This window comes from Hypomesus transpacificus, chromosome 11 (assembly GCF_021917145.1).
Source record: "Hypomesus transpacificus isolate Combined female chromosome 11, fHypTra1, whole genome shotgun sequence".
Classification (NCBI taxonomy): Eukaryota; Metazoa; Chordata; class Actinopteri; order Osmeriformes; family Osmeridae; genus Hypomesus; species Hypomesus transpacificus.
Window position 1 is genome coordinate 17,867,347 of NC_061070.1, and position 27,203 is coordinate 17,894,549.

A 27,203-nucleotide genomic window follows, 5' to 3' on the forward strand; every position below is an offset into this window, starting at 1 on the left:
AGGTCAGAGGTCAGGAGAACAGATTCCAAAAGTGCAATTACTGTTCTGTATCTCCTAGCATCAAATGATTCTTACTGTATATTGAGCGGACTAGTATGGGTAACCAGAGTACGTTTCATGCATGTGGCACGTTCCTAGTCAGAGTTAACAGGGGGTGCATTTATTGGGAAGACAGATCACAGCTCTACACTGAAATGCATTTCCAGCCCTGCCATGAAATGCACCCTCCCTCTAATTTCTCTCTCTAACAGAAAGCCTCTCCCGCAACGGGTCCCAAGCAAACTGGCCAGTCAATTATAATGGAAAATACTTAAAGATGCTTAACCCCTGTTGAGACTTCTCTGCATAGTGCACATGCTGTTGATGATTTTAGGTCATAAAACACATTAAGAAACATAGCGATACAACGGTGGCATCTTGTGTTATAAAATGGGTATTACAAAAACTGTATTAAAAAAATATATATTCGAGATTTTAAGTGGACTGCTAATAAACACTATATGTAAACTAAATATTAAACGTGGTGTTGGGCCTGGTATCATCTACTGTGACCAAACCAAGAATGATGACCACTCTGATGTTTTCTGATACTTGAATTAATTCCAGTGTTATTGTAGTTTTTTTCTAGGGATCTTTATAAAGTTCCGAATACACAGTATTAATATTATAATATTATAATGACTAGTAAAGTTCTCTTTTAAACAAGGGGAGTCAGCAAAACCTCGAGTTTCCTAATACCCGCGCGCTTTGACACCCACATCCCGCTTTGGTCACTCCATCTCCCGATTGGCCTTTTTGAAAGTCAGCGAGCAACGCGATTGCTTGGTTTTGAAAGGCGTCGGGCTCCGCGGCCAATTCGAAAGAATGCATTCAGTGCTGTAGCTAGCTGCCTTCTAGACACACATTCATTTTTCACCACAAGGTCGACAAGCACCACAGTCAAATTGTTACACGGAGAAATCGGACTTCAGGTAGTTATGTTTAATCTTTCTTTTATTATTTAGATTAATCATAGATGTATTTAACGGTAAAATGTTAAACGTGACCATAATAACTCAAGTGAACGATTGACTTGCCACTAAGCTAGCTAGCTAGCTAAGTTAGCTCGTTGGCTGGCGTGAAGCGAAACATTGGGATTAGCCCTAACTAACTGACCAGCAAGTGAACAAATGCTAAGCTAAGCACTAGCGTAACATGATCTGTTTTTTTGCCTCTTTTAGTTTGCTAGTTAACGATGTAAATGTTACTAGCTCTTGAGTAATTTAACCACTTGTACTTGACTAACTAAAGAAGTTGCCACGATTAGGCATTACAGTATGCCGCTAGATAGTTAGCTTACTCTGTCAATGTGGACTGTACACAGCTAGCTACCTATCCGTGGCTTGCTACCAGATGCAGTAACTTATTTTCTCCTTTTCAGGGAACAATGGAAGATTACTTGAAAATAGAAAAAATCGGAGAGGGTGCGTTAAGATGTACTTTCAACGACGTTAATGTCAAGCTGTTTCACCATTGTCAAAACAGTGGACAACTTCGATAAAATCTTTGCGTATGCCTTTCTGCATTGTGGTAGCTTTCACTACAGTCAACAACGTTCGCTCCTTTCTTCAGGTACCTATGGGGTGGTGTACAAGGGCAGACACAAGTCAACTGGCCAGGTGGTGGCCATGAAGAAGATTAGATTGGAGAGTGAAGAAGAAGGAGTTCCCAGCACAGCTGTAAGAGAAATATCTCTTCTAAAGGAACTGAATCACCCTAACGTTGTACGGTAAGGCTGTATGTGTGCGTGTATGGTCCGGTACGAGGATAACACAACTCCCTCTCGTGAATAACTCCCCAAAAAGTACCATGCCGTTGAAGTATTGTATATATTAAAGTATTTGTAAAGATGTCCATGTGACCTTAATAGGAACCAGGAATATAGTGCTCTGTTTTATTTTGACTAGGCTCCTAGATGTGCTGATGCAGGAGTCTAGACTCTACCTAATCTTTGAGTTCCTGTCCATGGACCTGAAGAAGTACCTGGACTCCATCCCCTCTGGACAGTACATGGACCCCATGCTCGTTAAAGTACGGACCCCCACCACACCTACACTTTCAACACAAATTCAATAAGTATCATACAGGATAGTAAGAGCAAAGTCATACCATTTGCTCTCTCTCTCTTCAAACAAAGGAAAAAGGAGAGATTCGGAGGCCGTGTGTCACACTGTGACTTTCATACACGACTTTTCTCATGTAAATGTTTCTTCATGTGTTGCCTCTCCACCCGTTCAGAGCTACCTCTACCAGATTCTGGAGGGCATCCTGTTTTGTCACTGCAGGAGGGTCCTGCACAGGGACCTTAAGCCCCAGAACCTGCTCATCGACAACAAGGGGGTCATCAAGCTGGCTGACTTCGGCCTAGCCAGAGCCTTTGGGGTGCCAGTGCGGGTTTACACTCACGAGGTAGGTGCTTTTAATGATATTGAGATATGTCTATGGACATACAGACCCAGGGTTTGAGATGGGGTTAGGTTTATTTACTAAATACTTTCTATTAAAAAAAAAAAATATATATATATATATATATATATATCAAAAGAAAGAAAAATCCTGATCTGATGAATACTGCGATTTGTTTCAATTCATGTTATACTTAAATAAAATTACTTGTAAATTATTATTTTTTATTTATTTTATTGCTTGATGAGTATACAACAATAGGGCCCAAAACTTAGTGACAAAAAAAAAACATTACTCTCCTACTGTACTTTGTCTAGCAGTAGACTGTTGTGTGTGCTTCTGTAGGTGGTGACGCTGTGGTACAGGGCTCCAGAGGTTCTGTTGGGTGCTGCTCGTTACTCCACCCCAGTAGATGTGTGGAGCATCGGGACGATCTTTGCAGAGCTGGCTACCAAGAAACCCCTATTCCACGGAGACTCTGAGATTGACCAGCTCTTCAGGATCTTCAGGTGCGGTAGTTTATCTGTCACTAGAACATTGTTGTACTGTCCCTTGCAAATGTACTGCTAATCACATGCAGGCATGTAGAGGGAGCTAATGTTCCACCTTTCTCGGGTCAACTGGCTTGAGAAATATCCATTTGTTACGTTAATTTAAAAGTTCAAAAGTAGAGAGAGCCATCCAGAAATGTTGACAGAGTACCTCACGCATTGGTCTGACACAGGGTACACATTCTGTCTGAGTACACAACTGAAAACATTTCCCTGTAGCGATTACTCAGTAGTATGACAAGATTGACGACCTGCATATGAAGCTACTTTCCTCTCTTCTCTGCAGAACTTTGGGTACTCCCAACAACGATGTTTGGCCGGAGGTGGAGTCCCTGCCTGACTACAAGAACACGTTCCCCAAGTGGAAGTCTGGGAACCTTTCGTCCATGGTGAAGAACCTGGACAAGAACGGCATTGACCTGCTCGCTGTAAGATTCTGTTTTGAGATTATCAGTACTTCTGGAAATGAAATAACTAGAATTGCTGTTTAAATTCACAGTGTAACTGAGTTCAATTGGTTACACATACTTCTCGGTATAAAAACCGCCAACCTGTGTCATAGATGGCATAGCTGATTAAAGCGGTGTTTTATGGAGGTGGTCATCGCATTTTTTGGTCAGACGAACAAAGTTCACTCCCTGGAATGGGCAGGTCTAGTGACCAGCGTTGCGACGACCCCTGTAACATAACCATCGATCTCACACGTTATTTCTACAAAGGTGATGTAGGAAATGTGTCTCCTTTCTTAAATTAAGATTGACTGTTTATTTATTTCTAGAAAATGCTAATCTATGACCCACCGAAGAGAATCTCTGCAAGACAGGCAATGACCCATCCTTACTTTGATGACCTGGACAAATCGACTCTACCTGCAAACACTGTCAAGATGTGAACTCAGCACCTCCACACTCTGATGGCCTCTAACAGATTACAATTATGGAAGTATATGAATCCATATTTAGTTTGTCTGGTTTGTTTTTCCGTTTTCTTTGTTTGTCTTTTCTATGGTTAGTTTCTCTGTAAATACACATTTCTGTAAAAAAGAATAAAGTTTGGATCTGATGTTAAATGTACAGAAGTTTTGGCAATATATTTTCAATAAATGTGCACTTTTTTTGAGATCCAATTGGACTCTTGACTTGTGCGTCTATTAGCTTTGGTACATTTCTGACCAGTCAATCATATTTTCTGACATTCCCATCTTGATCTGTACGGCTTGAAGTCAGGTTTAATGTCAGTAGAGGGTGCGCTTTTGTTTAAGCATCAGGATTAATACGAGCACCACAAAGTAGAAGTAATGATCTGCTAGGTCAGTTCAAGTCTCAGGTGTACATCCTTCAAAGTTTCTATGAAATAATCTACACCAGTAGTTCTCAACCCTGATCCTCAAGTACCCCTGTCGTGCATGTTTTAGATATTTCCCTGTTCCAACACCTGATTCAAATGAATGGTCATTAGCAGGCTTCTGCATAACTAGATAACGACCCATTTATTTAAATAAGGTGTGTTTACAATTTTTTTTTTTTTAAGTTAACGTTTTTTTATTATTAAGTAGATGTTTTGATTTCAATAGCAATGAATATGAAAACAGTTATTTAGAATATGAATAATGCTCTTTTAATTGGCTGTGATATGTACGAATGTATGGTGCATAACATAGTAATAAACTAATCTAGCATAAATACATTTAAAATCATAATAAAATCTCCACAATAATACTGGTAGTTACTCGGAAAATACTCTGGCCCTCGCAGACAAAAGTTTGGGGACCCCTGTTCCAGAGGGTAAACAACTGCACATGCCCGTATTAAGACTTCATGGTATCCCTGGGCAGCAGTGACTCCATGGTACCCACCTACCCCCACCCCGCAGAACACAAACCATACCTTTCCACAGGGGTGTATTAGTCCTTGAGTAGAAATACTTTCTTAATGTACTCAAGTATTGTTTATTTCTTTTTTTATCTGTATTTTACTTGATTGTTTTTTACCTAATGAAATATCATTACTAATGTCAACAGGTATATTATTCGTCTAAATCATAACAAAGTATATAGTTTTACTTTTGGTACTTAAGTACGATATACAGACTCAAATCTGCTATAATCTACACAGAAAAGGAGAACATGAGCACATGTACAAAACAAATCAAGCTTTATTTATTTAATCGAACTAGCCCAAAAACAAGTCAGAAGCCTGCCGAGTAGCCTACGTCTTTCAACCAGTAGATGGCGACATTAATAGCACTTTCTTAACACTGCATAGTATAGTTATCAATCTTCATTGCAATTATAGGACACCAAACAATGAAATTTGACATTACAAAAAGCAATCCAACATTAGTTTAGATTCAGTTATCATTGAACCAACTCACAGCAGCGCAAATAAGCATAGCAGTTCACAAAGCTGTCCAAAACTTAAATAGCTACAGTTACAAGAAGGGATGACGGCTATCAAAAACATCGGCGAGGTTATGCATTTAATGACACACACGTACACTGTTCAAACCTTTGCTAGCACAGTGAGTCTACTAACGAACTATCATTTCAGAACCATTGAGAGCAGACAGCACACACACACTTTGCCTTCTGAAAATCACTGATTTACACTGTTCAAACCTTTGCAAGCGCAGCGAGTCTACGAACTAGGCTACTGTATCATTTCAGAACCATTAAGAGCGGACAGCGCACACACACTTTGCCTTCTGAAAAACACAGATTTGCATTAAAACATTTGATAATAACTACTTACTAACCGAGAGTGAGGATAGTAAGTTGTTTATTATATGGCATAGCTCTTTTCATTTTGTAAAGGAAAATAAATGGTAGGCTAATCCAGCTAGGTTTCAAATCTTCTCACGGTGTTTGGAAAACACGGTTCTGCTGAAAGGGCTTTAATTCCAACACAAATAACGATTCTTTTAGAAAGTTAACAATTTCGTCGTCGCTGTTGATGTCTTCAGTATCGTCTGGATAGTAAATATGACAGTACTAGTCTTAGACATAATAAAGCTCTTTATTATGTCTATGGTACTAGTCTTCGTCTGTTTTTTTTTGTCTACTCTTCGTCTAGTATCCGTATCAGACCGCAGATGACGTCAGAGGAGGGCAATAAGAATACATATCAGACCGCAGACCGGCGATGAGGTCAATACGCAGCTGGCATAACTACCCATTAGCCAATCAAAACGCTCGTACTGCCGTTGCCATATAAAAATAATATATCTATTTTTTAATTATATATAAAGAAAATAATATATATATATATATATATAAAAAAATAAATAAAAAAAATACATTGGTTGCATGTTGACCGTGGAGTCTTGGTGCCCCTGGGCAGTTGCCCATATGGTTAATCCGGCCATGCCTCTGGCCTCCTCTCCCTTTCCTTCCCCATTCAGAAGACAGCACTCCTGCTTCTTGACCGCTTAAAGTTATAGCAGATGATACCCAGTCGGTACAAGTTCAATATGACCATCAGGAAGTTCTTGATGGTGAAGAAAACCAACATCTGGTTGAAAACATCAAAGCGGATCATGACGATGAGCCGGACGACCAGAAAGGGCCCGTCCTGGAGGAACAGGCTCTCAGCTATGGTCCAGATGTCCGTGCTTCGTCTGTCCAGGATACCCACGTCCTGGCCCTCAGTCTCCGACTTAGGTTTGGAGTTCACCACTGTGGAGACGGACACAGGTCAAGGGCTGACTCTCCCACACAAAACACACACACACACATTGCTGCGTACACACTTTGCTGCGTACACGCACTACTGACTCGAATGACTGAAATCATACGTTATGTTCTCTTTTGTGATGAAAACTCCCAAAATAGCGTATTTTTGTGGAAGATCATGAGGATGAAGGTATTTCATTGTCTCATTAACAGGACCATAAGACAGTGCTTCTCTGATTGTGGATATTGATTGTGTATGATTTGTACACTCTTAGATGCATTTGTGTGATTACGTGGTCACTTATCCGAAACCATATTATTCAGGTTTTTAATATTTAATACATTGACAGATAGTTTTAGAGAAGATAAGGGGTGGGGCTATTGTTACAAATTAACTCCTTAGCATCCTTAGAATCAGATAATGAACAAGCCACAACTATAATGAGTTTCAGCAGGTTTGACCGCCTGTCTGACAATAGCTTACTCCACATCAGCCAAGCACTATTATTATTATTATTATTATTGTTCTGTCTGTAAAAATTTGCTGAAGCTTTTGCTGATGTAGTTCTTGTTCTTTTGTTTCTTGTTCTTTTGTTTCTTTTTTCTATGTTTTTAGTTTTTCCTTTCAAATGTATGATCACATACGAAATAAACGATTATTATTATTATTATTACTAAGGGCAGGAGAAGATGAGGAGTTGAAACCAAATATCTGTACACATACATAAAAGCCCATGTCAACTTTTGAGTACATCCTTATGTGTATTTCATTCCTGTTGAGGTTATCCATAGTACATCAATGACAAATGCAGCCTTTCAACCCAATATGGAGTGTTTCAGTGATGTGGTCATTGAGGTTTGGCCACAGGAAGTTTAGACAGATCTTAATAACCAAACAGAACACAGACTGTTTTCATTGTTTATATGGATATCCCAAAGAAAAACATCAGGAAGTACACTAGAATATTTTGTAAACACAGAAGTTTGACAAAAACACATAGGGTGTAGCTTCAACATGTAGAAACATGAAGGAATGTGACAAGCAAGAAGAGCAACTCCATCTCCATGACAACAGAGCCATATCCCTGTTGGATAGGGACTCGGGCGGTGAGTGTGTTTCTAGTTCACAGAGAACCATGGAGAATTAGGAGGTACGGTATACGGCTATGAATGGGCCACTTACCAGCCAGATGCAGCGGGAACTGGACCATGCTCCAGGTCCACACTGCTAGAATGATGTAGACCAGATGGGGGCTGTTCTCTCTGTGGGACAAACACAGAAAGTCTGAGAAGTTCATAGCTGGGTTATCGTACACTGCTTGGGGTTTAGATTCATGCTTCCAATGACAACGCAGAGAAGTGTCTTGTTCAATATCTTACTTGGTCAAAACAATATACATATAACCACTAGGGGTGTAACGATACACTCAGCTCACGATTCCATACGTATCACGATACTGGGTGTACAATACAATACAATACGTATGACAATATTTTGAACAACATTTTAAATTAAACTGAAATTCAATTAACAGATTCCAAAACATTAAACATTTTCAATAATTTTCTTTGTTGTATGTTCAATTTAGTTAACTCAGTTCAAGCGATTTCTGTGAATGCAGTGAATGCATGCATGATGCAAGTGCAGAGTAGGTTGCGTGCTGGTAGCTCAACCAATAGAATCAAACGTACGTCACATTGTGAAAATATTGCCCTAACTCTACGATGCATGTTGTAAAAATGTTGTATTGCTATATATTGTTTTACCATATATTGTTACACCCCTAATAACCACAAAACTAATAACCATTCCTTTGGTTTTGTCTGTTGTTATTACATAGTGATAGAGTTGCATGCCACTTTTTTTTCTTTCTTTTTGAAGATGGCATAAAGGGGCAAATGAACAAGATTGAACACTGAATAAAAACCCACTTGACATCGGAGAGCGTTTCGTTGGTGAACTCCAGGATATCTGCTGCCGTGCCAACGAAGATGAGCAGGAGCTGGGAGAGTTCGTCTCTCGTAACCCCGCCCCCACGGGGAAGGACCCACTTGCCCACGATGAGGAAGATGAGAAGGAACTGATGGAGGGCCAGGATCCAGGCGTTGGGACAAATGCTAGAGTGCACCTTGTCTAAGCTCTTAGGAGGGACAATAAAGAGGAAGTCAGTCAATTTTCGACAGAGTCATTTCCAGCTCTGTACCAAAAATGAATTTCTTAGAAATGTTATGTTAAATTTAAATTGAGCTGTAATGAAAACATTGAGGCTAGACAAGCATTTTTTTCCTGGGTGTAGTACATCCCAAGCTATTAAAACTATACTGAAAGCAAGAAACAATGGCATTAACACCTTTGAGATTTACTTACATATAGGTGTTCGTTCGAAAACGAGCTTCTTAAATTTGTCCAGGAGTTCACTTTCTCGCACTTAGAGATAGATTATTGAAGTCAGATAAATATGATATACTTCATATGAAGGCTATCAAGCAGTTTATATACAACTGAATGTAAAGGGAGTCAGGTGGCTGAGCGGTTAGGGAATCGGGCTAGTAATCAGAAAGTTGCCGGTTCAATTCCCAGCTGTGCAAATTAAGTTGTGTCCTTGGGGAAGGCTCTTCAACCGACTTGCCTCGGGGGAATGTCTCTGTACTTCCTGTAAATCGGTCTGGATAAGAGCGTCTGCTAAATGACTAAATGTAAATGTAAAACATTACAGGCAAAACTGTTTGCTATTGACAACCAACACATCTTTATTTCTTTGCGTAGACGCACATACAGTATATGAACATTTAATATGGGATACATCTATGCCTGTACCTTATTGTCGCTTTGTTTGTTCTGTTGATGATGCAGCTCTAGAATCCACATCGACGGAATGATGCTGATGAGGAACAGTAGGATGGCTGGAGAGAACCTAAACCCAAAGGAAAATAAAACTTGAACCAAACTTTAACTCATAAAGCTTGCACTCCCTCCCCAGACAGTCTTTATCATAAAACTTGAGATTGAAGCACGTTCAACACTTGATGAACCAAATATAGTGTTTTTCGGGAACGAATACGGTTACTTTCTCCTGGTGAGAGAGGAAGGAGGCAGACCTACATTTACATTTAGTCATTTAGCAGACGCTCTTATCCAGAGCGACTTACAGTAAGTAGAGGGACATTCCCCCTGAGGCAAGTAGGGTGACGTGCATTGCCCAAGGACACAACGTCATTTGGCACAGCCGGGAATCGAACTGGCAACCTTCAGATTACTAGCCCGACTCCCTAACCGCTCAACCACCTGACTCCTAGTTTACAGAGTACCACCCCATCTTACTGCTGGAAATGGTTCAGCAAGATTGTTATACAGTCTGAAAAGAATACTGCTGTGTATGATATTTTTGTGCTTAGGGAGAGAAGCACTGCACCCCAATATGGTTAAGCGGAAGAGAGACACCCAAGAAACGTTCCTGTTTGTCTTAAACTTCATGCTTTGGTAAAATATTGAGCCTTTGATGTCTTGCAAGTGCATGTATGAAGAGCAGGTATAGCAAGACGTTATTATTATCTCAGTCACATTTGACTATTGAGAGATGTAACACACTTAATCCCTCCACTCTGGTACCCGTAGCCACAGATAGTGACTGCCTTGCCGATATTTCTGAGTAAGTGTTACCGCAAACTGACTTGAAAGACACCCTATAATGATAGTGACATCACAATGTATGTTGACGGATCAAGAAGGAAAGATCCTGATGGAACAAATGTTACTGAGTATGCTGTAGTTACTCTAACCAAAGTCTTACAAGCCAAACCACTGACTAGAAAGTATTCAGAATTAGTTGCCTTAACAGAAATATGTAAACTTCCAAAAGGAAAAGTTGTGATTCATTATACTGACAGACAATATGCCTTCTTAACTGTACATGTGTTTGCCCAACAATGAAAAAATAGGGGTCTGGTTACTTCAACAGGAAAATATATTAACCACGGGAATTTCATACTCGCCCTACTTGAAGCCATGCAGCTACCACTGAAAGTAGCTATATGCAAATGTGAAGCACACACCCAATTTCGCTAGAAAGCGCCAAAGCGGATGTTGCAGCAAAGGAAGCAGCTGTGCAGGACATTTTCATATTAGGTGCGTTCGACTTTATGCAGCTGACTTGAAGCAGCCAATGGCATTTTCAGCTTCAAGGCAGCCGCCTGCAGCCGACTGTAGGCGCCACCGGTGCTGCATGAAGTCAGGCCAAGCTATATAGTTAGACGAGACCAGTGGCGGTCCTAGCACATTGTGCGCCCAGGGCGAGTTTATCACTTGCACTGAGATCACTGAGAGTCACGGTAGCTATGTGGCAGCCTGGTTCATTAACCACACTGCAAGAGCAGACTTGTTGTGGCTCTGTGGGGATATGACACTACACCCTTAGCTTCCTGCTAACTGGCAGGGCAGCTGTGCACTGACTCAACTACTCATGCCGTCAAGTCAACTTTATTGATCCCATAGTGGAAATGTGTTTGTAGACAGGTATTAAAACCCATTCAATCCATCATAAAATACTACATGAACAGCATACCTGACACCACACAAAGACAACACACAATACAGTACAATACAGTACAAGGATCACTTGATGTTGAAAACCCAGAATAAGTTCCTTCCATGAACACTTCAAGTCATTCATTTATACATATTTAGCCTCCCAATAGCAAAACCAACAAAAGAGTTTCCAAATCGTTTTGTTCTGTGGGTTGGAAATCTATACCTTCTTCCTGAAGGCAAGAGCTCAAACTCCCTCTTCAGGGGATGTTCAGTACAAGCCTATATGGCCTGAGTCTTCCTTACAACCTGTTTAACATAAAGCTCAGAGAGCTGGACTTGGTTTCGTTTCCCCAATTACTTTACTGGCCCCTCTGACAAGACGATCAAGCCTGTTCTTATTAGCCAGATTCAGATTCCCAAACCATACCACCACACTTTCCCTACTTTTTGTATATATATTTTATTTTCATTTTGTATAAATACAAAATGAAAACAATATTTGCCCAAAAATCACATTAAAATACAGTTGATAAAATCAGTATCAAATCAATTGCTGTTAATAAAATCATGATATATGTAACAGTTAATGAGACTATGCAGCATTAGCCAAGTGGTGAGTACACTGGACACAACGGGGAAACCCTAAAGATGGACGCAATCCGCACGCATGATGTACCCCCTCAACCAGCAGGTACACGTAGATTGTATAGCATTTGTGGGCACAAATACAATTGTAGCCAAGCTTTAAAAAACACAACAGTGTACATGAATTATAACTTACCATTTGTAATCTTGTCCTTCTCGTCTTTTTAATGCTATCACCATTTCAATAACGAAAGGTATAAAAAGGAACGTCAACAACCAGTACATGTTATCATGTTTGATCCACGTCACTCTCCAGACTCCGATGAGTGATATTATAATAAAAATAACTCTAGTAAAAATCGCACATACAAATGTGAAAAGAGACATGTTGGAGATGGGTAGTGTAGCCCACGACCGTATAGTCCCGTTAATATGCACTATTCAAAGTCTAGCTGATCGGTGACAAATGAATAACTTCTATTTTCCAAGACAGGTCCCCAAAGTTTACGCTCCGCCCGTGTTGAGTTCTAGGAAAAAGATACTTAGAGCATAATTTTCATACGTTCGGTATGACACCGAGGTGAAATCAGTTTCATATTCGAGATTCAACAGACATTCATATTCGTACCTCCGCGTCATATTTATGGACCGGGGAAAAAGAGTTGACAGTCCGAATGTTTTTTCAATATCTTTGTCAAAATCCACCATACCAACTTCAAATTTGTTCCACATTTTTCTACTACTGACTGACCAATTTGTACAACCTTTGGTTTGGTGATAATTTTGATTATTGATTAACCCATAGCCAATAAATCAAGAAAACACCAATATTTCAGTGTTTCCTCAATAACTTTGTCAAAAATGACCACAGCAACGTCAGACCTGTTTCACATTCTTCTACTCCTAGCTGACCAAGTTGTCAAAGCTTTGGTTTGGTGATAATGTTGATTATTGATTAACCCATAGCCAATAAATCAACAAAAACACCAATATTTCAGTATTTCCTCAATATCTTTGTTTCTGCCTGTGAAGGAGCCTGTTTCCAGACAGATCCATCCTCCCTGCCAGCGTGGTTTCTGGGGAGGAAACAGTAGGAAGAGTTGTGACCTTGGAAATAGCTGGAACTCATCCTGTCTTTGTTCCCAACTCTATCATCCACAATGCTGTATATATCTGAAATTACAATCACAGTTTCAGCACTTTGGGGACGATGTATTAAAAGCGATTCTAGAAGAATTCCTCACAAGAAAATACCGTCACAAGAAAATACAAAAACTCTTAAAAATCAAACATGAAATAAATAACAACCACTGTACTCCTGGTGATTTCCACGCAGATGGTTTAGTCCATGAGATATGGTGTGCAACCTATCTTGGGGTGAACTTCACAAATGGACCCATTCAGGGTTAGTTATTAAAACCATACCAGAGGTGACAGGTTTGTACCGTCTGGATTTACTGGACCCATTCTATCAATCAATTCTATTACACCAATTCTATTCACCTTCTTCCTTTATGAAATATATGGAACGCCGAGTTAGTCAACATTAAATCAATAAATAAAGTGTTCTTTGTTGCAGCATGCTAATGACATGCTGGATCCAATGTGGCTCAGGAGGGTTTCTATTTTCAATCCTGGTTCTGAATCAAAGTTAAGTTTAAAATGCTCTTCACTCAGAGAAGAGGATAGATGATGGGAACCTGCACTGGATGCAAAGCATGGGCTGGGAGCCTGGGGCCAGTGCAGGGCTGGAGGGTGCTGGGGCCAGTGCAGGGCTGGAGGGTGCTGGGGCCAGTGCAGGGCTGGAGGGTGCTGGGGGCCAGTGCAGGGCTGGTGGGTGCTGGGGCCAGTGCAGGGCTGGAGGGTGCTGGGGGCCAGTGCAGGGCTGGTGGGTGCTGGGGCCAGTGCAGGGCTGGAGGGTGCTGGGGCCAGTGCAGGGCTGGAGGGTGCTGGGGGCCAGTGCAGGGCTGGTGGGTGCTGGGGCCAGTGCAGGGCTGGAGGGTGCTGGGGGGCAGTGCAGGGCTGGAGGGTGCTGGGGGGCAGTGCAGGGCTGGAGGGTGCTGGGGGCCAGCGCAGGGTAGAAAGGGCTGGGACCAGAGCTGGGTGGTGACTGTTGAACATTTTACACTTTCTTGAATACATTTATTGTAAATAAAACCACAAGGTGGAGATGTGAAAGTACAGTGGTGAAAACATGCCTCCAATCATCAAAGGCTCAGACTAGTAGGTTGGGCGCTCTGAGAAATTATGTTTGATAATTGAAAGCTTTGGTTTTTCCTGTCAACAATAGGCCTGCTCATACATGTCCTCAAAGAAGTCTCTGTTAGGTACATTTCTTTATCAAGTACTGCACAGAGTCGATGAAGTCAAGGAAGATTATTACTTGCAGCATGGAGCATGTGAAGACGGAAGTCTATCACCTTTGAATGTAAGCTAGTCAGTCTAAAGCGTCTGGAAAGTTTCATGTTTTGTTTGCAACAGTTTTAGACCCCTGCTCTTCAAACATGCAATGCTAAGATCAGTTATCAGCATATTTAAGGAAGGCATGAACTCAAGACAAACAGGTACCTGCCTTGAGTGTTTCCCTTCTGCTTAACCACATTTGGGTGCAGTGGTTTCTCTTTCAGAGGGCAAAGATGTCACACACACACAAACACACACGCAGCAGCATTCTCTTCTTCTTATTCTGCCTGTATAACAACTTCCTGAAACATTTTCCTGAAAGATTTCTTATAAACAGTCTCTTATAAACATGATCAGAACTGTACATCCAGAAAACCGTATACCTGTGCTTATTAGCTTCAATAGGCTATGTCATTTACGCTTTTGTATTGTTGCTTCTTGTTCTGAGAAGCTTTTAGATTAAATATTTAGTTGCCTCTAGTTTGTGGGTTTATATGGGGGGGGCCGGCTAGCCAGCCTCTTAGCCTACAGTTGCCAACTTGAGACCGGTGATAGCCAACATACCACCTAGGAAGACATTTATGCATTTACTTAGACGTAGACGACGTAGTGGTGGCAGTGATTGTTAGCTTTGTATGGAAGGACAACTGTGCCAAAACGTCTTAGTTAACGTGTACAGACGTTACATTTTAACGTGTACAGACGTCATATATGTGTGGGGGTCAGATGGCTGAGCGGTTAGGGAGTCGGGCTATTAATCAGAAGGTTGTTGGTTCGATTCCCGGCTCTGCCAAATGATGTTGAGTCCTTGGGGAAGGCACTTCACCCTACTTGCCTCGGGGAGAATGTCCCTGTACGTACTGTAAGTCGCTCTGGATAAGAGCGTCTGCTAAATGTAAATGTAATATATGTTGAATCTTTGCTGTTGATCTGTCCTCTTTATGGCACTGTTCAGAGGTCAAATTAAAACAGTCTGCGTCATACAAGGTTTTGCTGTCAGCTCTCCGTTCTGCATGTACAGCGCATGAGCTTGAGCACAACAATAATACAATACATGGCATCCATGTGGTAATGTACAAAGAGCATACCCAACAAAACACCCAGAACCCACAGCAATTATCATGAAAACAATCCAAAACACTACACAGTAAATTCACATACCTGTTCAGTGGTCAAATTAAAACAGTCTGCATTATACAAGGTTTTGCTGTCAGCTCTAAACAAAACAAGCAAAACACATACTGGTTACGTTTGCTAGCAGATTTAGAAAAGCAACTAATTTATAAGTGTTAAGGCGTGTCAAACTGGGTAGTGGAAAATGATACAAGGTTAAATACCGGACCAAGTTATTTGTAGTTTATTAATAAGTAACGATGCAATCACAAGAATACACAAAGAACACATCACACCAGGATGTTCTTAGTCTAGAGCAGTAAAACCAGTCGATGGTGTCATACAGTTTCACAGAGCAAAGAGTTACAGAGTAGATGATAACGAAGGCCTTTGCGAGAAAGTAGTCTTGACAGAAATCCGAGTTCTGCCCATTCTGTATCCCTGTCCTTGGGAGGCGGGTCTTGTTCCCCCGTGAGAGGGAGGTGTTTGTTAGGCGATTGGTCAGAAGACAATGGGGAAGTATTGTGGTCATCCTGTCAAGTGTCAAGGGTGCTCAAGGTCACCTAGGGTGGGCAGGATCTGCTGACGTGCAGGAGAAGGGGGACAGAGTCTCCAAAGTGGGGAACAGACCATCCCAAGGTCTGATGATAATAATAATAATAAGATGTCAGGGGAAGGGGGGCAGATGATGTCCAAGGGAAGGGGGCATCCAAGGGTGGGCAGAATATCCAACGGGAGGACACAATGTCCAATGGGGGGACAGACCAGTTGGTCTGAAGACGTCCAACCGCCAGAGGAGTTACATCCTCCACACCCTATGCGTCTCCTTATCTCCTGATGTTGACACTTTACTTTAAGGAGTCAGATGGCTGAGCGGTGAGGGAGTTGGGCTAGTAATCAGAAGGTTGCCGGATCTATTCCCCGCAGTGGCCAAATGACGTTGTGTCCTTGGGCAAGGCACTTCACCCTACTTGCCTCGGGGGGGAATGTCCCTGTACTTACTATAAGTCGCTCTGGATAAGAGTGTCTGCTAAATGACTAAATGTAAATGTACTCAAAAGAGCTGAGGGGCCCATTGTGGTCACACCCATCACTCATCCACCATTTAGCCTCCCCAGTCAGTGTTCTGACCTTCAGCATTCCATCTCACACCAAAAGTTACATTCAACATGACATATTTTACTCTCCACAGACTTAAAAGCGTCCTGTTGCAGAATTTCATCTGTTCTTAATTAAAGCAATTGATCACATTTGGATATATTTTTTAGTATTAAGCATTACACATTTTATATAATTGAGGTAGTGATTGGTATAGGAGCATTGATTAGAAGTATAGTTATCATTCCTTCACAAATCCCTTCTTTTGACACCAGTATGTGGTGTCAATATGAAAAATCTGATATTTTAAAGTTTCATAGAATCCCTCCTTTCACACCCTTTAAAGGGTGTGACAAAAACACAAGTTTAAAATATCCCTGTGAGATCGAGCAGTAAAGGTTTGAGGACATACCGGAAATAAGTCAGCTGTTAACCAGGTTAAACTTAAGTGATAGAATGTAATAAAATCAAACCATAAGCAATGAAATCAAAATACAGGTGTTCAGATAATCAGGAATCACAACTGTAATCAGGTTTGTTGAAAAATAAGTGTTACTGTTCCCACAGGTATAGTGATGAAAACCACACAGATGTCAACATTAAAAACTGGATATTTTAAAGTTGTATAGGATCCCTCCTTTCACACCCTCTAAAGGGTGAGACAAAAACACACATTTAAAATATCCACAGCAGTGATTTAATGATCAAAGTCATATAAAGAAAAATAGAAAGGTTTGGTTAAGCAATATAAAAATAAAACAAAAATGAGGAAATGAGAACGTAAAAATAAAAAATTAGGAAATGAGAATGTGGCTCTTGCAACAAGTTTACATAGAATCTCTCCTTCCACATCCTTTAAAGGATGTGACAACAAACACAAATTAAAAACCGTGATAGCAGTGATTACCTTCACTTCAGCCAAGCCGTCACCAATAATCATTATAATAACATAAGAATATATATATATATATAGTAGAATAACAAAAATATAAAGTAAAATAAGAAAAACCAGACATTTTTGGTTAAGAAATATAGAAAATAAGAAAGAGGATGAGGTGGCCCTAACAACTGTCTTCAAAGCAGTCATGCCCGTCGCCTGCATCCTCACAATAAATGTCACTCTCAATCTCAATTTCAATCTCACCACACTCTGGTTCCTCTGTTGAAACATTGTCCTGTCTCCCTACACTCCTCTTAATGCAGGGTGTGCAGCAGCAACTGCACACAATCAGGATAGCTGCCGTCACTACCAATGAGACAATAACAGATGTCCATTCACCGAACCATGATTGCAACATTGTGGTGAAGTAGTTGTCCACTCCACTGTTCTCAGCCAGCTCCTTACTCAAAGATGGGGGTGAAATGGGGTGAAATGCGATGGCTTTGCGATGGGTACTGGAGGAAACAGTAATTTGACGGTGGTGCATCCTTCTGGGTAAAGCTGACTGAAAAGTTTCATCAGGCAATTGAACGTTTTGGCATCATCTTTTTGGTGTGACAGGAAAAGGTACGGTTTCTAGTAATGTTCTTGTGGTCCCACAAGCCACACAGTTTTTTACTCTGTGCTTTTCTGCAGTGTACATCCTCCAATCTACCCACACATTTCTGTCTGCATATCCTGTCTCAGCTACAAGGGTGTCTTTGAGTGTTATCTGTCCTGAATTTTGAGCTTTGGTGCTGTCTGCAAATGTGTTTTCTTTTGATATCAGAATTCCAAAAGTTGTGATTGTGTCTGTACTCCTCTCCTCTATTCCGGGACAATCTCCCGCATCACCTTCGTAGAGATCGTTTAAAGAGGCAAGCAATGGGTTACATGATTTAGGTTTGCAGTCTTTGACAGCCTTCCCTCTGATTACCGATAGCCTTTCCAGTTGGTTTCTGCCTTTACTAACCCTTTTTAGCACAGGGACAGGCCTGTATCCCCAGTTATGTGGTCCAGTGTTCCATCCTACATCTCCCCATGACCCACAGTGTTTGGTTACTCCCATGTATAAGTTCAGAAAACTGTAATACACTTGATTACCCCAATTGCATGGTAATATGTCACAGAGGTCTACCTTCAATGTTGCTGTTGGCCCAAGGTGTACTTTAGGCTGACTAGACACTTCTCCTCAGCGGTGGTTTTGAGACAACCCACTACTATCGCTCCTCCCACTCCCTTCAATATAGCGCATATCAGTCGTCCCCAAAAGCCATCCTGACATAGTGATGTGTCGTTGGGTCTATTTCTGATGGAATTTGGCCAGAAGAGAGAAAACCAATTGGGCTAGAAGGAGTACTGTTTTTGCTATAAAGCATATGGTGAGCACATCAGCTGTGGTGAACCTCTCGTTGTTAGTAATTGGTTGTTGTTCAATGGGCTGTGTTGTTCTAAGAGGGCGTCTGAATGGTTCGATCTGGACTACAGCTGGGGCTCTGTCTCTGTCTGTCCTCTCCATTCGTTTATATGTTTGTCAATGGGTTTGTCTTCTGGGCAACACAGATCCTGTCTAACCCTCCCCCAGAGTGCAGGATGGGGTCTCTGCGGGTGCACGGTGTGAGAGGTGATGCCAGTGAGCTCCGCTTTTTCCTCTAACTTTCAGGGCATGGGAGGCACGTTCTGTCACCTGCCACGGGCCTGTCCACGTAGGGTCAGTCCACTTTAGTTTTTGTACTTTCCCCCCTTACCCAATCCCCAGGCTCTACCTCCGCTTCTTGGTGATCGGCTGCTTCTTGCTCGGCCTGCCGCACCACGGCTCCTCTCCACAGCATGAGATGCACCCCCGTGGCGTCCTCCAGCCTCTTCAAACCACAGATCTTCACATCTTTTCAGGAAGGCATGCATCCCTTCCCCCAATTTCATTCTTAAGCTAATTAATGCCACTAAGCTTCGTGGTAGTGGGGTCTTCCATTTGTCCTTCCCTTAATGCATACAGATACACACTTACTTTACACCTTCACTATGCTCTTCGTTCAGTTCAAAACAAACATAAAACAAACAATACAAACATATTCAAGACAAACAAGGTCACGTCTGACTTGAAAGTACTTCACTACCAACACCAGTCGGAGCCAAACCAGAAACCGTTGTAATACCACCCAAACGACACCAGTCGGAGTCAAACACAAAATAGTTGCACTATCCCCAATCTGCCACCAGTCGAAGCCAACCAAGAAACAGTTGCAATATCACCAATCTGCCACCAGTCTGAGCCAACCAAGAAAAAATTATAATTGCGCTTATCTGCCACTGGTCGGAGCATTCTTGGCCTTCCTTACATACACATCAGTAGAGAAAGAGAGAGAGACTTTGGACAAAAGGTTCACATTACATTTACATTTATGCATTTATCAGACGCTTTTATCCAAAGCGACTTCCAAAAGAGAGCTTTATAAAAGTGCATAGATCACTGATCATAACATCGAGATAGCCCCAAACATTGCGGGTAGCCAAAACATGAAGCATACTCTGTGAATTCCAAAGGGAAGAACCATAAGAGCATGTAGTTGAACAAGTTACAATTAAACAATTGAACAACATGAACCTCAAAAAAAAGTGCAAGGGTGTACCTGTGGAAAAAAAGCAAGCAGCTAAAACATATTACACAGCAAGTACAGTAGTTTTAAGTCAGTTACAACTAACCAACAAGAGCAACAAGTCTCTCAATAAGAATCATTGTGATCATGGAGGAAACATCAGGTCCAGCCAATCATTCCTAAGTACCGTTGTACTCCCGGAACAAGTGCGTCTTGAGCCTTTTCTTGAAGGTGGGGAGACAGTCAGTGTCTCTGATGGAGGTGGGGAGTTGATTCCACCATTGGGGGGCCAGGCAGGAGAAGAGCTTGTGTTGGGACCGGGCACTCTTGAGCGGTGGGACCACCAGACGGTTGTCAGAAAAAGACCGTAGGTGAGTCAGGTGGCTGACCGGTTAGGGAATTGGGCTAGTAATCCGAAGGTTGCTGGTTTGATTCCCGGCCGTGCAATATGACGTAGTGTCCTTGGGCAAGGCACTTCACCCTACTTGCCTCGGGGGAATGTCCCTGTACTTACTGTAAGTCGCTCTGGGTGAGAGCGTCTGCTGAATAACTATATGTAAGTGAATGGTCGTTAGCAGGCTTCGGCATAGCTAGATCACAACCCATTTATTTAAATCAGGTGTGTTGGAGCAGGGAAACATCTAAAACATGCAGGACAGGGGTACTTGAGGACCAGGGTTGAGAACCACTGATCTACACAACCTAAAGTTTTGGATTTTAAGGGACTGATAATGTTAACACAAACCAGACTAATTGGGTTTATTCTGTTAAACTAACTTTTTTCTTATTTGGAACTGATCAGATATCCTGACTAAAGACTGGATACATAAAGTGATGTCATAGTGAGTGGGAGGGTGTTCATGTGAATGATACAGTGATGTCATAGTGAGTGGGAGGGTGTTCATGTGAATGATAAAGTGATGTCATAGTAAGTGGGAGGGTGTTCATGTGAATGATACAGTGATGTCATAGTGAGTGGGAGGGTGTTCATGTGAATGCTGCAGACAGTTTCTAACCAGCTTTGTCTATTGTGTCCTTCGCTGTCGCTTATTTTTTCAAAGGGCATGTAGTCAAAGGCAAATGGTTCCCAAATGTCAGACTTTCAATTCTAAAACACAAAGACACTGCATGTTGAGCGGTATTGAATAGAATTTCTTACATTCTATAAGAATACATTTTATATTCCGTGTAGAGCGCAATCATTGTCTTTAGTCTCTTATCCTTTATTTAATTGGTTCTGTGTGCATACCAGATTGTTCAAGTACTATTGTGAAAAAATTAACATAAACATTAAAAAAAAACAAGAAGAGCAAGTTTACATTGACTGATCCAGCTTTCCTCGCAACTGTCAGTTTTCCACTTAACAAATACGCTGTAACATGTTTTCACATCATTTTCTAGATAACATTTAAACTTTGGTGACGAGCCAAAAGGGTCATATCAGCATTCACCAGAAAAACATTTTACCCAATGTTGACTTTCTGATTTATATTACACTACACTGACACATTTGTTCTGATTGAACATCCTTCAATTGAATTTCCAATGAGCAGAGAATAAGCGAGAAACCTCAACAGCTTATCCCCCCACCCTTCCTCCCCATTTCCTCTCTTCTTTCACCCATTTCACATTACTGAACTGAACCAGACCAATCAGAGCTGGGCGGTGCCCCTTAATTCAGCTCCTTATAGTATTTTGAACTTAAAGGTAGGGTCAGTAATGTTGTTGAGATGCACTTTTTTGTCATATTTGCTGAAATAAACTTCACACCCTGATAGCAACTGATAAATCTAAAAGGTTTGACAGTAAAATTATCATAAAATCCGATATCTGGGCATTGCAGGAGTGAATTAAACATGAATAATCATTTGGTTCGGACCAAACTTGATGATTAAGCTAGGTTCGCAAAACTTACCAACTCTGCCTTTAAAGACAGGGCACTGTAGAAAGACATAATCAGGACCAGTTTCAGCAGGGTTTCATATTAGAACTGTGGGGTTCCGGAGGGTAAACAACTCTGCCCTCCCCTCCCTTTCCTTCCCCTGTCAGGGGACAGCACTGCCACTACTCGACCGCTTAAAGTTCTGGCAGATGATACCCAGTCGGTACAAGTTCAATATGACCACCAGGAAGTTCTTGATGGCAAAGAAAACCAACATCTGGTGGAAAACATCAAAGTGGGTCATGACGGTGAGCCGGACGACCAGAAAGGGCCCGTCCTGGAGGAACAGGCTCTCAGCTATGGTCCAGATGTCCGTGCTGCGTTTGGCCAGTAGACCCACATCCTGGCCCTCAGTCTCCGACTCAGGTTTTGAGTTCACCACTGTGGAGACGGACACAGGTCAAGGGTTGACTCTCCCACACAAAACACACACACTCATTGCTGCGTAGACACATTGCTGCGAACACACACTACTGACTCAAATGACTCCCAAAATAGCATATTTTTGTGGAAGATCATGAAGATGAAAGCATTTCCTTGTCTTATTAACATGACCATAAGACAGTGCTTCTCTGATTGTGGGCATTGATTGTGTGTGATTTGTACACTCTTAAATGCATTTGTGTGATTACGTGGTCACTTATCCGAAACCATATTATTCAGGTTATTAATATTTCATACATTGAGAGAAGGTTTTAGAGAAGATAAGGGGTGGGGCTATTGTTACTAATGAACTCCTTAGCATCCTTAGAATCAGAGAATGAACAAGCCACAACTATAATGAGTTTCAGCAGGTTTGGCCGCCTGCCTGACAATAGTTTACTCCACATCAGCCAAGCACTAAGGGCAGGAGAAGATGTGGAGTCTAATGTGTTTACATTACTAATAGATGAAACCAAATCTCTGTACACATGCATAAAAGCCCATGTCAACCTTTGAGTACATCCTTATGTGTATTTCATTCCTGTTGAGGTGATCCATAGTACATCCATGACAAATGCAGCCTTTCAACCCAATAAGGAGTGTTTCTGTGATGTGGTCATTGAGGTTTGGCCACAGGAAGTTTAGACAGATCTTAATAACCAAACAGAACACAGACTGTTTTCATTGTTCATATGGATATCCCAAAGAAAAACATCAGAAAGTACACTGCAATGTTTTCTAAGCACAGAAGTTTGACAAAAACACATAGGGTACAGTTTCAACATGTAGAAACATGAAGGAATGTGACAAGCAAGAAGAGCAACTCCATCTCCATGACAACAGAGCCATATCCCTGTTGGATAGGGACTCGGGCGGTGAGTGTGTTTCTAGTTCACAGAGAACCATGGAGAATTAGGAGGTACGGTATACGGCTATGAATGGGCCACTTACCAGCCAGATGCAGCGGGAACTGGAGCATGCTCCAGGTCCACACTGCTAGAATGATGTAGACCAGATGGGGGCTGTTCTCTCTGTGGGACACACACAGAAAGTCTGAGAAGTTCATAGCTGGGTTATCGTACACTGCTTGGGGTTTAGATTCATGCTTCCAATGACAACGCAGAGAAGTGTCTTGTTCAATATCTTACTTGGTCAAAACAATAAACACATTAACCACCGAACTAATAACCATTCCTTTGGTTTTGTATGTTGTTATTACATAGTGACAGGGAGTCAGGTGGCTGAGCGGTTAGAGAATCGGGCTAGTAATCTGAAGGTTGTTAGTTTGATTCCCGGCTGTGCCAAATGACGTTGTGTCCTTGGGCAAGGCACTTCACCCTACTTGCCTCGGGGGAATGTCCCCTGTGCTTACTGTAAGTTGCTCTGGATAAGAGCGTCTGCTAAATGTCTAAATGTAAATGTGATAGAGTTCCATGCCACTTTTTTTCTTTCTTTTTGAAGATGGCATAAATGGGGCAAATGAACAAGATTGAACACTGAATAAAAACCCACTTGACATCAGACAGCGTTTCGCTGGTGAACTCCAGGATATCTGCTGCCGTGCCAACGAAGATGAGCAAGAGCTGGGAGAGTTCGTCTCTCGTAACTCCGCCCCCAAGGGGAAGGACCCACTTGCCCACGATGAGGAGGATGAGAAGGACCTGATGGAGGGCCAGGATCCAGTCGTTGGGACAAATGCTAGAGTGCACCTTGTCAAAGCTCTTAGGAGGGACAATAAAGAGGAAGTCAGTCAATTTTCGACAGAGTCATTTCCAGCTCTGTACAAACATTTTAATTGTAAGTAAGACCTTGCAGGACTAGTTTCTGTATTTAAATTGAGCTGTAATGAAAACATTGAGGCTAGACAAGCATTTCCTTCTGTGTGTAGTACATCCCAAGTTATTACAACTATACTGAAAGCAAGAAACAATGGCCGGGTTTCCCAGATTTGTTAAGAAGCTCTTAACGCTAAGAGCGTCTTAAGAACGTTCTAAGGGCGCTCTTAGATCTTAGCGTTAAAAGCTTCTTAACGAATCTGGGAAACCCGGCCAATGGCATTAACACCTTTGAGATTTACTTACATTTAGGTAGTGTTGAATGGTGGAGTTTGCAGACGTTTCGTTCAAAAACGTGCTTTTTAAATTTGCCCAGGAGTCCAGTTTCTTGCACTGAGAGATAAATGATGGAAGTCAGATAAATATGATATACTTCATATGAAGGCTAACGAGCTGTTTATATCCAACTGAATGTAAAGCATTACAGGCAAAACGATTTGCTATAGATAAGGAACACAGCTGCATTTCTTTGTATAGACGCACATATATGAACATATAATATTGGATACATATTTTCCTGTACCTGACGGTCGCTTAGTTTGTTCTGTTGATGATGCAGCTCTAGAATCCACATCGACGGAATGATGCTGATGAGGAACAGTAGGATGGCTGGAGAGAACCTAAACCCAAAGGAAAATAAAACTTGAACCAAACTTTAACTCATACAAGCTTGCACTCCCTCCCCAGACAGTCTTTATCATAAAACTTGAGATTGAAGCACGTTCAACACTTGATGAACCAAATACAGTGTTTTTCAGGAACAAAGAGGGTTACTTTCTCCTGGAGAGTGACAGAGGAGGGAAGCAGACCTAGTTTACTGAGTACCACCCCATCTTACTGTGTCCCAGGACGTTTCATGTCATACTGTAAAACAATAGGATTAGCAGGATACAGGATCTCTGGGGAAGGGGCACTGTGGGGGAGGGTTGCAGTTCATGTGAGAGGCAAGAAAAAAAGTATAACAAGTAATGAAACAAGACTCTTAAAAACACAACAGTGTACATGAATTATAACTTACCATTTGTAATCTTGTCCTTTTCGTCTTTTTAATGTTATGATCATTTCAATAACGAGAGGTAGAAAAAGGAACGTCAAAAACCAGTACATGTTATCATGTTTGATCCACGTCACTCTCCAGACTCCGATGAGTGATATTAGAATAAAAATAACTCTAGTAATAATTGCACTAATAAATGTGAAAAAAGTCATGTTGGAGATTGGTAGTGTAGCCCACGACCGTACAGTCTAGTCTAGTATAGGCCAGTTAATACTGACTCTTCAAAGTCCAGCTGGTCGGTGACAAATGAGTAACTTCTATTTTCCCAGACAGATCCCCAAAGTTTACGCTCCGCCCCGTGTTGCATTCAATAAACTACGAGAAATATCACTGACAATCTACAAGATCCATAGGCTACACAGCAAGTCGTGTGTAAGATATTACTAACCAGTGACTTTTCCTACGTTATAAAATGTGCAGTTTAATCATTGAAATAACACAATGAAGAATGAGCTTGGCGACAGCGGAAACAAAGAAAGACCATTCCTCACGCTGCAGGCGGCAGTATAGACCTATAATTTTAAACTCGTTTGTACACAGTCTATAGGCTACTTAAGTTTAGACTAATGAGTGCAAAAATAAAACAATGATTGTTTTTTAATCGTTCAGAGAATAAATTTAAAAAAACTAATTATAGGTGCAACCAATGCCTCACGTAGCTAGTTATATTACAAATCAAGATTCTAATTGTTTCATTGGCCGATTGAGGTCAGTGACAAACGATTACTCATTTAGCATAATTGTCATAGGTTTGCTATGACGGAGGACAGATGGTTAATCTACTTATTTATCAGGGCCGGTGGAAAATGCAAATAGACCTCCAAAAAACCTGTTACATCAAGATGTTTATGTTTGAATGATGCATCTTATTTATGTCAGCCATTCACCCAATTCATGTGTGACATAGCCTTGCTGCCACCCCAACTTATCCCCGCCAACAAAAACATTTGGTCGGGAAGTTGGTTCTGGGGGGGGGGACAATGAAATTGTCAGGGCGGGCTTTATACGATGATGGACAGATGATCAACAGTAACGTAATCAACAACGTCACGAAATAGCACTTGGCTTGAATTCGTTTTCAACAAACAACATATTACGTTGCTCTGATTGGTTGTAGGTCTATCCAATTGAGCGAAGAGGCATCTGTTTTATGAGTTCGAATTTTGAGTATGTCAACGTCAGGCTAGTGTTACTTAGTATGTTCCACTTAAAATCTAGAAGGGAAGTGAAAATGAACTTCAATGCCACCATACCCAATCTTTCACTACTATAGTTCAGCTCACATGCAAGATGTGTTGTTTCGGCCTATCTGATGGAGCCTGTTTCCAGACAGATCCATCCTCCCTGCCAGTGTGGTTTCTGGGGAGGAAACAGTAGGAAGAGTTGTGACCTTGGAAATAGCTGGAACTCTTCCTGTCTTTGTTCCCAACTCTATCATCCACAATGCTGTATATATCTGAAATTACAATCACAGTTTCAGCACTTTGGAGGATGATGTATTCAAAGTGATTCTAGAAGAATTCCTTCGTTTTCCATCTCACAAGAAAACACAAAAACTCTTGAAAATCAAACATGATATAAATAACAACCACTGTTCTCCTGGTGATTTCCACGCAGATGGTTTAGTCCATGAGATATGGTGTGCAACCTATTTTGGGCTGAACTTCACAAACTGACCCATTCAGGGTTAGATATTAAAACCATACCAGAGGTGACAGGTTTGTCCAGTCTGGATTTACTGGGACAATTCTATCAATCAATTCTATTAGATCAGTTCTACTAGATCATCTACTAGATTCTTCTAGATCAATTCTGGTGAAATCGGGACCTTTTTGCGTCTCTTGATAAGGTGCATGTGCTGATGTCTATATTGGATCTGTTAACCTCTGGAATGGAGATTGACCTGTGCCTGGTTTGAGATCATGAGGGGAGAAGGATAACAAACTGTCCATTCAGAGAGAAATGGCTGAGCTGGCACATTCTTGACAAGCATAAACAAGGTTTCCCCTCGTCTGTGGCAGTCTACGATAACATCGC

General features: G+C 41.4%; 3 protein-coding genes across 3 annotated transcripts; 1 reads left to right on the forward strand and 2 right to left on the reverse strand.

Annotated features, from left to right (window-relative positions):
• Positions 1–854: 854 nt before the first annotated feature.
• cdk1 (cyclin-dependent kinase 1) lies at positions 855–4,065 on the forward strand. The gene is made up of 8 exons (XM_047029550.1): positions 855–971; positions 1,421–1,463; positions 1,612–1,768; positions 1,947–2,070; positions 2,278–2,448; positions 2,791–2,954; positions 3,283–3,424; positions 3,775–4,065. The coding sequence occupies exons 2-8, from the start codon at positions 1,427–1,429 to the stop codon at positions 3,886–3,888; spliced, it is 909 nt and encodes a 302-aa protein (XP_046885506.1). The 5' UTR covers positions 855–971; positions 1,421–1,426; the 3' UTR covers positions 3,889–4,065.
• Positions 4,066–6,217: 2,152 nt separating this feature from the next.
• LOC124473850 (transmembrane protein 26-like) lies at positions 6,218–12,413 on the reverse strand. The gene is made up of 6 exons (XM_047029549.1): positions 11,976–12,413; positions 9,485–9,581; positions 9,035–9,094; positions 8,599–8,807; positions 7,850–7,929; positions 6,218–6,669 (listed from the first exon to the last, which is right to left on the reverse strand). Exons 1-6 carry the CDS (start codon positions 12,164–12,166, stop codon positions 6,392–6,394), a joined length of 915 nt encoding a protein of 304 aa, XP_046885505.1. The 5' UTR covers positions 12,167–12,413; the 3' UTR covers positions 6,218–6,391.
• An 8,627-nt stretch (positions 12,414–21,040) lies between these two features.
• Positions 21,041–25,558, reverse strand: LOC124474121 (transmembrane protein 26-like). The gene is made up of 6 exons (XM_047030019.1): positions 25,128–25,558; positions 24,633–24,729; positions 24,356–24,442; positions 23,787–23,995; positions 23,226–23,305; positions 21,041–22,232 (listed from the first exon to the last, which is right to left on the reverse strand). The coding sequence occupies exons 1-6, from the start codon at positions 25,316–25,318 to the stop codon at positions 21,955–21,957; spliced, it is 942 nt and encodes a 313-aa protein (XP_046885975.1). The 5' UTR covers positions 25,319–25,558; the 3' UTR covers positions 21,041–21,954.
• Positions 25,559–27,203: the final 1,645 nt, after the last annotated feature.

What these genes read in the sequence shown, in the direction of transcription:
- LOC124473850 (XM_047029549.1), bottom strand. Translation starts at nt 12,166, where the DNA reads ATGTCTCTTTTCACATTTGTATGTGCGATTTTTACTAGAGTTATTTTT. An exon ending in GAAGGACAAGATTACAAATG is followed by an intron (nt 9,582 to 11,975) that starts GTAAGTTATAAT and finishes CTTTGGGTTTAG; the next exon opens with GTTCTCTCCAGCCATCCTAC. An exon ending in GTTCCCGCTGCATCTGGCTG is followed by an intron (nt 6,670 to 7,849) that starts GTAAGTGGCCCA and finishes CCGTCTCCACAG; the next exon opens with TGGTGAACTCCAAACCTAAG.
- LOC124474121 (XM_047030019.1), bottom strand. Translation starts at nt 25,318, where the DNA reads ATGACTTTTTTCACATTTATTAGTGCAATTATTACTAGAGTTATTTTT. An exon ending in ACAAACTAAGCGACCGTCAG is followed by an intron (nt 24,443 to 24,632) that starts GTACAGGAAAAT and finishes TTTATCTCTCAG; the next exon opens with TGCAAGAAACTGGACTCCTG. An exon ending in GAAACGCTGTCTGATGTCAA is followed by an intron (nt 23,306 to 23,786) that starts GTGGGTTTTTAT and finishes TGTGTCCCACAG; the next exon opens with AGAGAACAGCCCCCATCTGG.
- cdk1 (XM_047029550.1), top strand. Translation starts at nt 1,427, where the DNA reads ATGGAAGATTACTTGAAAATAGAAAAAATCGGAGAGG. An exon ending in AATCACCCTAACGTTGTACG is followed by an intron (nt 1,769 to 1,946) that starts GTAAGGCTGTAT and finishes TATTTTGACTAG; the next exon opens with GCTCCTAGATGTGCTGATGC. An exon ending in TGGACCCCATGCTCGTTAAA is followed by an intron (nt 2,071 to 2,277) that starts GTACGGACCCCC and finishes CCACCCGTTCAG; the next exon opens with AGCTACCTCTACCAGATTCT.